General features: G+C 31.9%; 1 protein-coding gene across 1 annotated transcript in view; it reads right to left on the reverse strand.

The window, feature by feature from the left end:
* Nucleotides 1-13,437, reverse strand: part of LOC148282370 (potassium voltage-gated channel subfamily KQT member 1-like) — a 106,069-nt gene extending 92,632 nt beyond the window's left edge. The window contains exons 1-3 of the mRNA XM_088225188.1: nt 13,411-13,437; nt 12,490-12,558; nt 8,612-8,775 (exon numbers count right to left, since the gene is read on the reverse strand). Coding sequence (XP_088081314.1) covers nt 8,612-8,775; nt 12,490-12,558; nt 13,411-13,437 — 260 coding nt within the window. The remainder of the gene's footprint in view (nt 1-8,611; nt 8,776-12,489; nt 12,559-13,410) is intronic.
* Between the last annotated feature and the right edge of the window lie 1,101 nt (nt 13,438-14,538).

The raw sequence follows: 14,538 nt of genomic DNA on the forward strand, positions 1-14,538 counted from the left end.
GGCAAACAAATGTTTATCGCAGGAGGCTAAACTAGCAGTTCACAACGGAGTTCTAGTTCCAACTCTAATGTATGGGAGCGAAGTATGGAATTGGAAAAATGATGATGAAAGTAGGTTGAATGCTGTCGAAATGCGATCCCTCAGGCAAATGTGTGGTAAAACGATGTATGATAGGTGCACAAATGTCGAGATCCGTGAAGTGTGTAAGGCTGAGACATGCATTATTGACAGAATCAAGAAAGGGGTGCTGCGTTGGTTTGGACATGTTTGGAAATGTTGATGGATGCAGAAAACGAGGAAGACCGAGAAAGACATGGCACGATTAAGTCCATCAAATACTTGCAGATGGATATGTCAAAAGTAGGAATAATCGGCGTGCGTGCATAAGAAGATGTATGAATGTAGAGGAAGCGAGGTCTGTATGCCAAGATGGAGGGTTCTGGCGTTCTATCCTCTCTGCCTACCCCTACGGGGAAACCGCGTGATGATTTGTTGTTGTTGAATTGAAAAAATGAAAAGTCGAATAGTAAATCCAAAAGTGTAGCAATTATAAAATATTACTTTTTTTTATTTGTTCTTTTACAATTTATGTATGACTTTTTTTCATTATCATCATCATTCCATGTCCACTCTCTAGTTGGAGCATATGATATGCACAGAGAGCCTCCATGCAGATCTATCACCTGCCGACTCCTTTGCGTCCTCCCAAGTCAGGTTCACGTCCACTGCCGACGAACAGTTATCAGTGGACGTCCAGAACGTCGAGAACCTGATGCCTTGTAAAGTAGGCAAGCGTGGTTAAAGCTCTCGGGAGGCGTCCGCAGCACATGGCCAAGCCAACCGTATCGCCTCCGCTTGATGACAGTTGTCACCGGAGTTTGTTTTGTTAGTATTAAAAAAAAAAAAACAATAGAAATTCAAAACACAAAAGCAAAAGTCAAATTATTCATTGAATTTGCAGTGTGATTCTTTTCCAGAACACTGACTTGACTTTACTTATTTTATTTTATTTATTTATTTCAAAGTTTTATAATGTACAGAGGTTCTTTGTTTCAGGTCCCGACTAGCTAGAAAGTTCCTGGGTTTAGGAGGATCTTCTTTTTACAGGTATTTTTTTAATTTCATTAGATGGTGCTTTAAAAAAATTAAATAATAATGATATCAAAAAATTCAAAATACATAGATATAAATTTAAAAACTTACAGGTAATAATAAAAATGAAATCATGAATTTAAATGAAAAAATATACCATTATTAATTAGAAAATGAAACACTAATGCAAATTAGAAAACATACCAATAATAAAAAAAATTACAGCATAAATGTAAATTGGAAAATATCTTTTTTTCTTTCTTTTTTACCTTTTTGCAGCTAATAGTGCATAGGGCACTGCATTGGCACACCAATCGCAGCGTATCTTGATCGTGTTTTGTTACATGAAGGTAAGATGATCAGTCTTACACTTCAGGTACCAGTCCAGGGGCTATCAAATATTCCGGTGTGAAAACACTATTTCAAATCATTATTTCATGTTAACTATGTCGGGGATCGAACCCAAGACCTCTTGCTTGGTAGGCAAACGTGCTGACCATTACGCAACGAGGCCGACAAATTATTGAATTAATTAATTAGTTTTATAAATTAGAAAATATACCATTTATAATTGAGAAATGAAGCATAAATATAATGTAGAAAACTTACAGGTAATAAAAACAATTTGAATCATAAATATAAATTAGAAAATATAACATTATTAATTAGAAAATGAAACATTAATGCAAATTAGAAAAAATACCGATAGTAATAAAAATTGAAGCATAAATATATATATATATATATATATATATATATGTTGTTTATATATTTAATTTATTATGGAAAAACAACAGTTGTTATATAAGAATACAAAATATAAAAAATAGTGCATACATCCAGTTAAAGTTTTTCATAAATATAATGAGAGAACATGTTACACAGTAAAAAGAAAAATAATATATTAAATAAGAAAGGAAAAAAAAAAGAGCTCGTAAGAAGGTTAAGGGATGAGGAAATAGAGTGGAGAAGTGGAGGAGAGGGATTTTCATAATATAGTTGACGAATTCAAAATTTTGATATTATAATAAAATAAACATAATCAAAGGAACAAAAACTTATTACACACTGACAAATATTTTATTTTAGAGTGTTTCAAAAAGTTTTTTTTTGAAATCACAAAATTTTGTATTAAAAATATCTAAATGGGGACAAAATAAATTAAATTTAGAAAATATACTATTTATAATTGAAAGAATAAATGTAAATGCCAACAATAAAAAGAAAATTCAAACAAATATGAATTACAAAACATAAAAAGGAAAAATAATATATTAATAAAAAGAATTGGATTATCAGCGGCGAGGTGTAAAATAAATCTAAATAGAATATTTAGAAGACAAGACAGCTAGGCAATAGATTTGTGTTTATTTGAATTATATAATAAATAATTGACGTTTGCAGAAGATTTTTTGAATCCTTTGTAAAAAAATAAAAAAGAAATGTTTGTTATTCGATTTTGGGGCACAATGGATCATTATAGGTACTGATTTATAATGTATAACATGTTAAGTTGTTCGCCCTGTTCGTTTCTTCAATATCCGATTATCCGACCCATTATACGGCACATGTACCTGAATAATGTTTGCCCTAACGAGAGCCTCCAGGCTCCCGCTACAAGAGGAGCTACACAATTATGTATGGGGGCTGAACGGCCTTTCAGCCGGGCTGAAACGAGCTGAAAATATCATTTTCAGGGATATGGTTATTGAAATCTCGCATTGAAAAATAAACCGCTTTTCTAGTCGAGTGAAACTTGCCGAGATACTTCAACAGAGATGGAAAACTAAATTGGGTATTTTATTAAAATTATTTATTGACAATTCTTGATGGAATTCTTGATGGAATCTTGATTAAATAAGATAAAAAATAATAGCGATAGAATTCAAATAAATCAACAGATAGAAATAAAAAACTCACCCTTATTAGCCCCCTTAGTTGGACCCTGTACATTGTAATAAAACAATAAATGTTTTTCATAGAATAGAATCCTCTCTTAAAGTACACCGCCAACACATGTTTCAATAATTTGTCTCAGTAAGTTCCATTGAAATATTGCGCATTGTATCTTTTTCAACTTATTTTTAAATTTACCTCATCATCAGTGGCGCTACAGCCCGTTGTGGGCCCTGGCCTCCTCCAGAATTTGTCTCCATTTGTCCCTGCACCCCGCGGCTCTTCTCCAGTTCGTTAGGCCATTCGCTCTTGTGTCACTTTCCACATTATCGATCCATCTTAATTTTGGTCTGCCTCTGCTTCGTCTGCCTTCCGGAGTGGTATAAATAATCTTTTTTGGGGTGCGGTTATCATTCATTCTGTGCACGTGGCCCAACCATTGTAATCTTCTTATTTTTATGAATTGTGCAATATTGGGTTCGCCATACAGTGCCTCCAATTCATGATTAAACCGTCTCCTCCACATTCCGTTTTGGTTGACAGCACCAAATATCCTCCTAAGTATTTTTTTTTCGAATACTAATACCATATTTTCATCTCTTTTAGTCATAACCCAGCATTCGGCACCATATGTAATGACCGGTCTGAGGAGAGTTTTGTAAATAATAATCTTAGTTTTTTTCGTGAGCAATTTGGATCCCAGATGTTTAAACAAGCCATAATAACATCTGTTTGCTGCTGATAGCCGTGCTCTAATCTCGGTACTATAGTTATTATCATTGGTCATTACAGCATCTAAATATTTAAAGGAATTGACATTGTCTATGTGGTGTGACCCAACGTCAATTGCCTGTTGTACATAGTTTATTTGTGACTTTCTTGCGAACATATATTTAGTCTTAGATGTATTAATTTTAAGACCCATGTCATTTGCAGCCATTTCAAGCTTTAAGAAATCGTCTTTTAATCCCGAGACAGTTCTGGAGATTAAGTCTAGGTTATCTGCATAGGCTAATATCTGGGTGGTCTTTCTAAAAATAGTTCTTGTTGTTTTTACTCCTGCATCTCTTATGGATTTTTCAAGAGCAATATTAAACAACAGGAATGCCAGTGCATCAGGCCGTTGTACGTTTGCAATGGATCTGACTTGCTGTTTTGAACCTTCACCAAGCATTGTGTTTTAGACATTGTCATCTTAGTGAGTCTTATTAGCTTTTTAGGAATCCCCAATTCCACCATTGCCTCGTACAGTTTCGACCTTTTGATACTGTCATATGCCGCTTTGAAGTCAATAAACATGTGGTGGGTCTCAACGTTATATTCCAACATTTTTTCCAGTATGATCCTCAATGCAAATATTTGGTCAGTTGTTGATCTATCTGGTCTGAATCCAGTTTGGTATTGTCCTACTATATTTTCGACATGTGGGAGAAGTCTTTTAAATAAGAATGCAGCAAAGACTTTGTAAGCTGTGTCCAGCAGTGTTATACCTCTGTAATTATCACAGTTCATGGCATCTCTCTTTTTGTGCAGGGGGCATATAACACCAATGTTCCAGTCGTCTGGCATCGTTTCCGTTTCCCATATTTTAATAATCAAATCATGTAGTTTTGTGCAAACACCACTTCCGCCATATCTGAGCAGTTCTCCGGGATATTATTATGCCCAGGTGATTTATTGTTTTTGAGACATTTTATTGAGTTACACATTTCATCCAATGTGGGTGGTGTTTCAGTATTATTGTCTTCACCCAATTCTACATCTACTGTATTACCTATTGTGTATTAAATTTACCTACACTTAAGATAATTGGTTTTATATAAATTATCCTCATAGTGTATAATATTCACCAGTCTGAAGATGCCAATTAGAGGGTAAAAGCGCTAATTGGTCAAATAAATAAGTGGAAGTGTACTAAGTATTTTTAAATTAATAACTTTTATGTAAATTTAAGTTATTGCATCATTAATATGGGTATTGGGTATGTTAAGTCTAGGAATTCAAATGGTTTAATGCACGGTGTAACATTCAGCACTATTTAGTTGTCTACAACCAAAATATTTGAATTCGTAGGTATAAATTCTCAATTGATTGATTTGGTGTTTATTTTGTAGAACTCCATATTTGAACTTATAATTAGAAATCAAACACTGATTTGAGTCTACTGAACACTTTATTTTATTTTTACAAATATAAACGTATGTCAATAAATACTTACTTTGTTATATTTTCCCCAAAATTCAAATACAAATACCTAAATTCCTCATTGCCTATTAAACACTTAGCTTCACCCTTAACCATCGGTTTTCCCCTCAATTATGATTTATGTACATGCTATAGTTCATAAGATTATTTTTATTTTCTACACAAGTACCTTGAATTATAAAACTATATAAAGACATTCAATCCAAATAATCTTCACATTCGTTTGAAAATGCCCTAATAAGGCGAAACAATTGTCACGAAGTTTTTATTTTTATATGTTTATATTTGTAAAAATAAAATAAAGTGTTCAGCAGACTCAAATCAGTGTTTGATTTCTAATTATAAGTAAAAATTCTCCGTGAATGTTTATTACAGTAAGTAAAAGACAAATGATGCTGAAATCTACAAATTAATTGCTAAAAATACAACAATGTTTTGAGTATTTAAAAATGCTTGTAGACTGGCTGGATTTCCTCTCTAGGGAGTTATTGATAACTAAATTTGTTGCAACAAAGAGGGAAAGAGAAGAGAATATGAAAGTCTAGGCATCACCAGAGCTTGTGACTTGTCATTGGCTAGTTTAAGTGGCCACTTTACACACGCAACAAAATTCGATATAAATAACTCCCTACGGTGGAGATCCCGCCAGTCTGCAAGCATTTGGACACATCGAAATCATTGTGAATTGACCACCTGGTAAAAGAAAAAGTATAAAAATAGGACAATTGTTTTCAGGCGTTGCCTAGTAGGCGAATTTTTTTATTATTTTTGTATTTTTTTTTTACAATATACATAAGAGGTAAAACAGAGTATTAAAAAAATAAAGATAAATACATAGCATTGAAATACATATTAATAGTAAACAAAAAAAATCCCACAAAGGCATGGCCTGTTCGTGGGTATACAAGAAAATGTTAATGAATTTTTGCTCCTATAATAAATTGGTTCAGCTGGACGAATCTCACCCATATGATGAAGGTTTCAGTTCTTTTTTTTATTTATTTAACACTTATTATGCATGTTTAATATATATACATATAAGAGCGGGCAAATTGCCTTAAGGTAATTTCTTTTTACCTACCCAAACTGTTCAGTTTGAAAAATTACATGGACATATTCTAAGGAATTAAAATAAATCTTATAATTTTATACTAAACTAAAAACAAAAATTAACTTCAAAAAAAATTAACAGTTTAAAGAGAGAAGAGGAGATGGGAAGGAAAAAAGAAAGAGTTAGGGACAAGTCAAATATTTAGATACATCACAAAAGTAAACAGATGGAAGATTTAAGAGTTTAAACATAGGTAGAGAATGGTGAATCTTACAGTGTGTAAAGTGACCACTTAAACCAGCCAATGACAGATTATGGGCCATGTAAATGCCTAGACTTCAATATACTCTTCTTAAATATGTTTTTTCTCTCTGTTGCAACGAATTTGGAATAAAAATGCATGCTACATGGGTCAAACGGGAGAGCTTTTAAAACACGCATTTAATAACGTAATATATAATTCTGCTATCATTGAGGCAGTTCAGTATTTAAAAAAAAATTGTTAATGAAAAAGAAAAAACATTTTTTTGCCTCAGAAAGAAAAATATTTGATTCTTATAATATTCTAATTACCAGAATTTGATAATTGTGCAACAGATTACGTGGATTAGATTCAATAAAATAATCAAACCGCGCCTCAAATCACTGAACAATTTAATAAAACAACAAAAGCAATAGGAGACACATCACTTATTTAGGAGGCCAACTACCTTCCATCAAGAGGTTTCCCTGTCATTGTCAAGCCAGACGAATTGGATCCATTTTGCTTGTGTTTTTTGTGTTTTCGTCATATGTGTTTGCTATCCAATTAAAAAAAAATAATAATCATAAAAATGCTGAAATACCTACACTTCAACAGTCTCACAGCAAATACAAAGGTAATTTTTTTTTTCAGTATTTTGAGTTTGTCCAAATTTTTGTGGACAAAAGATTGGTTTACCGACAGCAAAACGAATTAAAATGTACCTACTGCCGACTGTGACACAGTACAAACTACTAGGACTTATAAAACGTACTTTTTTCTACAAAACACATAGTTTATTCTTATGATGGCGTTTGCAATGGTAGCCGAAACGTCGGAACAAATCCAACACATACGTTATCCCCAAAAAAGAAACATATGGAAATGTTGTAATTTGTTAATATTAATGACTCCCTAGGGGGTAAAATCCAGCTGTTTTATCTACAAACATTTAGACAAACTCAAAGTATTGTAATAAATCTAACTGGTCCAAAAAGAAGTTTAAAAACTCGAAAACAAAGTTTGGCAGTAGGTCCTTGGAAAATATTGGCCATTCCGAATATAATAAACTGCCTGATGAGCTAAGACACGAAAAACTAAATGGAAATTCAGAAGTGTCGCAATTAAAAAATAAATTTTAAATCTTTTTGATATTGATAATTATTAATGTAGTTTATATAAGATGGTGTTTTATGTTTCTTATACAATATTTTTTTCTTTTTATTTCGGATGTATTAATTTGTATGATATTATGTATTGTCAAAAAAATGTTTTTTGTTATGTATGGTCCCAAATGAGTTTCGAATAACACCTGGGAGTATAATATGTAATTTTTTGTAATATATGTTTTATTAATAATAAAAAAATAATAAAAAGATGTAAAAAGGCGTTGCCTAATATGGAAAATAATTCAAATGATGGAGAATGCATCAAAATTTCCCATAAAATGATTCGCCACGTTTGCGATTCCATTACTTTGCGTTATCAGCAATCTTATAAATATATTTTAAGTTTGTATGTGAAAATTCTTGATGGAAGTTCATTGTAATTTATTATATAAATAAAACACGGGTGATACTTTAATTCCAAATTTGTGGATTAAAGTATCACTCGTGTTTTATTCATATATTAAATTATAAATATATGTTTGAATGTAAAGGGTATTTATACCGTTAAATCTAGATAAATTTTTAAAATGTTTGAGTTAAAATGGGCATCAATTCTGTAGCCCATTGAAGACAACCATTCGAACATTGCTTTTTTCAGCTTCAAAAACCAATTTGTGAAAAAAAAAAAAGTGATATTTTTAAACACATTTTCCAAAATTTTGACACTACCAACAAAAAGTGTGGTGTATTTGGTAACAAATTACACAGTAACAAATATGAATGAAGATTTTTTTTTCAAATTGTTGAGGGCAACGCAATATTCTCTACCTGTATCTTAAATGTAGTTAGTACATATATGAATAACGCGTCTATTTATTATACGCCAATAGTGGTATACAATATAACAGAGACGTCAATTCACTGCCGTCTAAGACGGAGTACTTGTCAAGGAGTCTGCTACCAAATTCAAAACGCAGGAAGGACACAATATTTAAATTATAGTTTGCTTCAAGTTACCTTCTGTGCTCGTCCTGGTGTGGAGGTGGGGTGTCCTCGCACAAGTCATCTTCACTGCCGTCCAGGGCAGAGTACCCCTCGAGGAAGGCGCTACAGTCTGTACTCTTATCCAGCCCTTCCTCTGGGGTATCTGCTACCGACTGCTGTGAGCTGATTGCCAGCCTCTGCAAAAAAAAACTTTTGTTTTTTAACGTTTGTCTTGCGTTATATCAATCGATCATAGAATTAAGAATAGTCCAGAAACCGCATACGCGCATAGAACAGAAGGCGACTAAACTACTCTTAAACGAGTAATTTTACGTTTTGACCCATTCGTTTCTTTGTGGACGTCGCTCAGTACGCAACTCCCGATTGAATTCAAATTTGCCGTGTGAAATACTGCTGGGATCTTGAAGAAACAGGATGAGATCTCATTTCATGTGTAAGTTGCAATTGCATTACTTAAAAATGAAATTATTTTTTCATCTGTTAGATTGTAAAAGAAAACAAAATGGACATTTTGTTAGTGTTGTTAGGGTAGTAATTTTTTTGACCCAACTTTGCTCATCTAATGAGAGAACTAATGAAAAAATAAGCTGCCTCTTTTCCACCCTTACAGACGACTTTTCGGCGAGACTAAAGCTAGGGTTTCTTAGGACAGCGGTGCCCGTATCTTAACGGCCGTAGTGAACGGTGATGCGGTATTGATAAATGTTATCAACACCGTTTTCCTCGAAAACCACTCTCTAGTCACCGTAGACGCAGCAAACTCTGGTGACAACTGTCATCAAGCGGAGGCGATACGGTTGGCTGGGCCATATACTGCGGATGCCTCCTGAGAGCCTTAACCCAACTTGCCTTCTTTACAAGGTATCAGGTTCTCGATGTCTTGGACGTCCGCTGCTGACTGTTCGTCGTCAGTTTATTTCAGAACTTCGGGACGAGAACCTAACTTGGGAAGACGCACAAGAGCTGGCAGCCGATAGAGATGCATGGAGGCTCTTTGCGGATACTATATGCTCCAACTAGGGAACGGACATGGAATGATGATGATGATTAATCATTCATATTTTATATCTTTTTGATACTTGGCCCAACAGCAGAGTGGGGATGTATGAAGTTTTTTGTTTTTTTAGAAATCAATGTGAAAGGAGTCTAAAAAGTTGCATTTTGGATCACATTGAACGTAAAAATTATTGAAAAAATATTCCATACTACTTTTGGCCCTCAACGGAGGTTTAAAGTTTATCACTGTCAGAACACTCGGTCAATTATCTATTTTGATATAATTATAATTTGGTCAGTATAGATATAATCTAATCACATTACAAATTCGAACACGTTTTAAAACTACCGAAAAGCAAAAAGTTTACACTCCGTGAAACTAATACCGTTGAGCGCCTGGCTAATGTTGACAAAAACAATGGCTCATTAAAACAATGCTACGCGTTTACCACGAAAAATAGTGCAACTCACGCCCTTAGATGCTTATTTAATAAGGTTTAATTAATTAATTTATTTATTTAATTACAAATATACACAGCACGCTTTTTACCTTACAAAGGTGTATATGATAAAAAAATAAACACTTTAATATAATGTGAAAAACATATAAATCAAATTGAAAAGTATTATGTTACATAAATACTAAAACACGGCAGTTTCATATAAAGAACATATTTTTTTTTTTTTTATTTTTTTTTTATTTATTAATAAAACATATAAGACATGAATATCATGATATTATATTCCCAGGAGTTGTACGAGAAAACTCATTTGGGACGGTACATAAAAAAAATTGTACATTTCTTGTAACAATACATAGTATACATTTAAACAATAAAAATTTTAACAAATTTTAACAATCTATGAACTTAATATTAAAAAAGGAAAGAAAACATTTAAACAATCTGTGAACTTAATATTAAAGAAGAAAATAAAAACATTCAAACAATCTGTGAACTTAATATTAAAAAAGAAAGGAAAAACATTTAAACATTCTGTGAAATTAATATTAAAAAAGAAAATAAAAACATTTAAACATTCTGTGAACTTAATATTAAAAAAAGAAAAGAAAAACATTTAAACCTAAAACACAATATATAGACTATTCACAGAAACTGAGCTAAAAACTATCACTTTCAAAAAGATTCAAGAAATAGGTCTTCATTTCTGGTCTTTGAGATTTACCACTCGACATTTCATTTTTAAGGTCATCAGGCAGTTTATTAAATTGTATACGACCAATGTATTCCAGAGACCTTTTGCCGAACTTCGTGGAACAAAATTTAGAAATGTGAAGATTTTTTGCATGTCGTGTATTATAGTTGTGAATTTCATGATTAAATGTAAGTTTTAAATTTGTGTGAGCAGAAAAGTTTATGATGTTTGAAATAGTGTTAGTGATGTCATACAGTGCCATTACCTTGAAAGGAAGTATTTTTGTGTTACGATAAATATCCTTGACATGGGAATCCCATTTCAAACCAAGAATGCTTCTCAGAGCTCGGTTTTGAAGAACTTGAATCTCAGAAATCTGGTTTTTGTTAGCGAAACCCCAAATACAGCATAAATAGGATAGGTGAGAATGTATCATAGCGTAATAGACGGCAAACAAAACAGAGTGAGGAAGCAGACCACGAAGTCTATGCAAAACGCCAGTTACGGGTACTATTTTTGATTTAACATGTTCATATTGGTATTTCCATGAAAGTTGAGAGTCAATATAAAAAAATAAATATAAAAATATAAAAAAAATATTTAAACAATGGGTGCGGATAAAATTTTAAAAGGAAAATATTTTTCATATTTATATTCATATAATAAAATTTATTTGGACTGATTTTCTTACTTAAATACATGACAGCCGGTTTAGCGCAAAAAAAAAGACTGAATCGGTTGAGGGTCAAAAGTAGTATCGAATATTTTTTTTTGATACTTTTTGCATTCCGATTAATCCAAAGGGCAACTTTTTAGACGCCTTTTTTTTCAAAATTCGGAAAAAATATATCGGCCTACCCTGTTGTGCACAGACTTGTCTATTAACATTTACAACTAATGTGTAAAACATATTTACACACGCAAAGAAACCGATTAAGATATATTTTATGTATTTCTGCGGATATCTGTCATTGGTATTGTTCTCTGTATATTTTTTTTGTTATATTGTCTATTGTTTGAACTTGCTAATCTGTACTCTTCGATATTCCTAACTCAATGACTAATTGTATGAAAAATAGCACTCTTAGAAGAATACAGATTACCTATAATGACAGTTTTAGTGACATCGACATATTACACTGTAAATACCATATTTTTATCAGATCGGTTAAAGACATTTTAAATTTAAATTTTTCTCTTGCTTAACTCTTTACTTTGACTTTTAATTTTATCTTTCAATTTTTATTTTTTAATTTTAATTTTTAATTTTAACTTTTAATTTTAACTTTTAATTTTAACTTTTCATTTTAACTTTTAATTTCAACTCATAATTTTAACTTTTTGTATATCTACTACCTGCATCTAATTAATTATTGTTGGTTGTGATTTTTTACTAAGAAATATAAATGTTCATGGAAGCAAAAAGAAAGGGGAGGAAAGTAGAGTTGAAGCTATGCAATATCTTCTCCCTTCTATGTACATATTATTTATTAATTATATTTTTACTTTTTCAGAATTTAATTATTTAATTATTTTCCCCTCTCCTCCAGCATTCATAATAAATTAGTGTAAAATCTGTAATTGCTCTTACTTTTTTTAATTGTTCTTTTATGCCTAGTTTTTATATAAAGACTATGATTTCCTTAATAAATAAATAAATAAATATTTGCTTATAATTATTACTGTTTATCTCCACAATATTTTTTTAAAATTTTATTTAAATCAAAAGTAAAACTTACTGTCGATGGTTGCAGGGGACTCTGTAATACACTGAGCACCAAGTCTCCCGGACGAGTTGCTCCTGACACCTGAAATAAATAAGCAATTTTTAAAAGTTGCTAAATTAGAAAATAAACTTAAAACCCTTAAGTCAGATATTTTAAAACAAAATCGAAATTCAATCCTTAATATTATTAAGACTACAAAACAATTTTAAAATACCAAAATGAAAAGCTCACTTATTTCAATATAACAATGTACATCTCAATTATTGCAAAATAACAATGTAGGGACTAGATTATTGCAAAATAAGTATGTAAGGACTGCAAAAAAAGGATTATTGCAAAATAACTATGTAGGGACTGGATTATTGCAATGTAACTATCTAAGATTCAATTATTGTTAAAATATTACAACAGAGATGAAGAACATTTTAGAGAAGAAAATATAGAAATCTACGCATCTACGGGGCTTATGACCTGTCATTGGCTGGTTTAAGTGGCCACTTTACACACTGAGTAACATTACAAAATAAGATTTTCAGGCGTTGCCTAGTATGTAGGTGAAATAATTCAATTAGATAAACCTCACCCATATAAATAAAGGTTTCAGCTCTTCAACATCAACATATGAAAGAATTGAAGGAATATAGATGTTCAAACATGGCATAATGGTGAATGTTACGCAGGGTGTAAAGTGGCCACTTAAACCAGCCAATGACAGGTCATAAGCCCCGTAGATGCGTAGATTTCTATATTTTCTTCTCTGAAATGCTCTTCGTCTCTGTCAACTACGTAAGACATAATTATTAAGTAACTATACGTAAGACTGAATTTTGACAAAATAACTATGTAAGACTCTATATTTGGAAAATACATATGTAGGTTCGACTCTTTGATTGGAAAAAAACCATGTATGCAAGCCTGCATTAATTTGCATACCATGCAAGAGGTCTCGATTCCCGACATGGTCGACACGAAAATTGAGATAATAAGGTTAGCTACATTATAGGCCCTGGACTGGCAACTGAAGCGTAAGACTGATCATCTTACCTTCATGTAGCAAAAATATAAAATTACCATGCGGATGTGCCAAAAGGGATACGAGGATAATTGAACGAATTATTTACAAATAAAATATAACCCATAAAATTTTTACAATATTTTTTTATCCAAGTCAATAATTTTGCAATACATGCGTAATGAACTGTAAGTATCGCACGCAACTACACTGGTTTAGTATCAGGCATAGAAGAAACATTCACATTCAAACATCACTTCTTTACAATCTTTTAAATAATCCCACTTCGCCTGTTTATCTGAGAGAGCTCATCCAACCTCTTCCACAATACGGACTATCTCTTCGTTCTAGTAACTATAGAACCCTTTTAATACCCTGTCATAGCTCCAATTTTCTTGCTTCCTTTCACAGCAGTAGCCGCTTGATTGTGGAATAATCTACCCACTAATGTTAGAGACGCCCCTTCTTTATTTACATATAAGTCAAGATTGAAATGTCACAATCTAAATATTTATATTGTTCTTTTAACCTTCTTCTTTTCTTCCTATTCCCTCTCCTCTCTTCATTGTATAGTGTTAATTTTTTATTGTATATTTTTATTTTGTTAATATTTATTTTTAATTTTTGTATAAAATTGTAAGATGCAATGTGTCCATGTATTGATAATTTGATAAAAGTTTGGGTAGGCAGGAAGAAATTGCCTTAAGGCAACATGCCCGCCCTTATATGTATATATATTGTATATGTATATAAAGTGTCAAATAAATAAATAAAAATTAGTGTATAAGCAATATTAAATTAATCAAGTAATGATTAGAAGGAAATTATTAAGGCAGTTAATAAAAAGGAAGTAATACGCAAAGAATGTTCAGGGTGATATCAAAAGGCCAACATCACTAATTTGTACCAGCACATTTATGAGACTTATCGTCCTTGAAACATACAAAGACGTATCAAAGACAAATTGGATTCTGAAGAAAATTGGCTGTAAAGCCAGATTCCTACGCCATCAAAAGCGTTTTTTTTAAAATTCTAGTTAAAAACATAAC

The sequence above is a fragment of the Micrasema longulum genome, unplaced genomic scaffold (genome assembly GCF_059751315.1).
Source record: "Micrasema longulum isolate JH-2025_06_02 unplaced genomic scaffold, ASM5975131v1 h1tg000334l, whole genome shotgun sequence".
NCBI lineage: Eukaryota > Metazoa > Arthropoda > Insecta > Trichoptera > Brachycentridae > Micrasema > Micrasema longulum.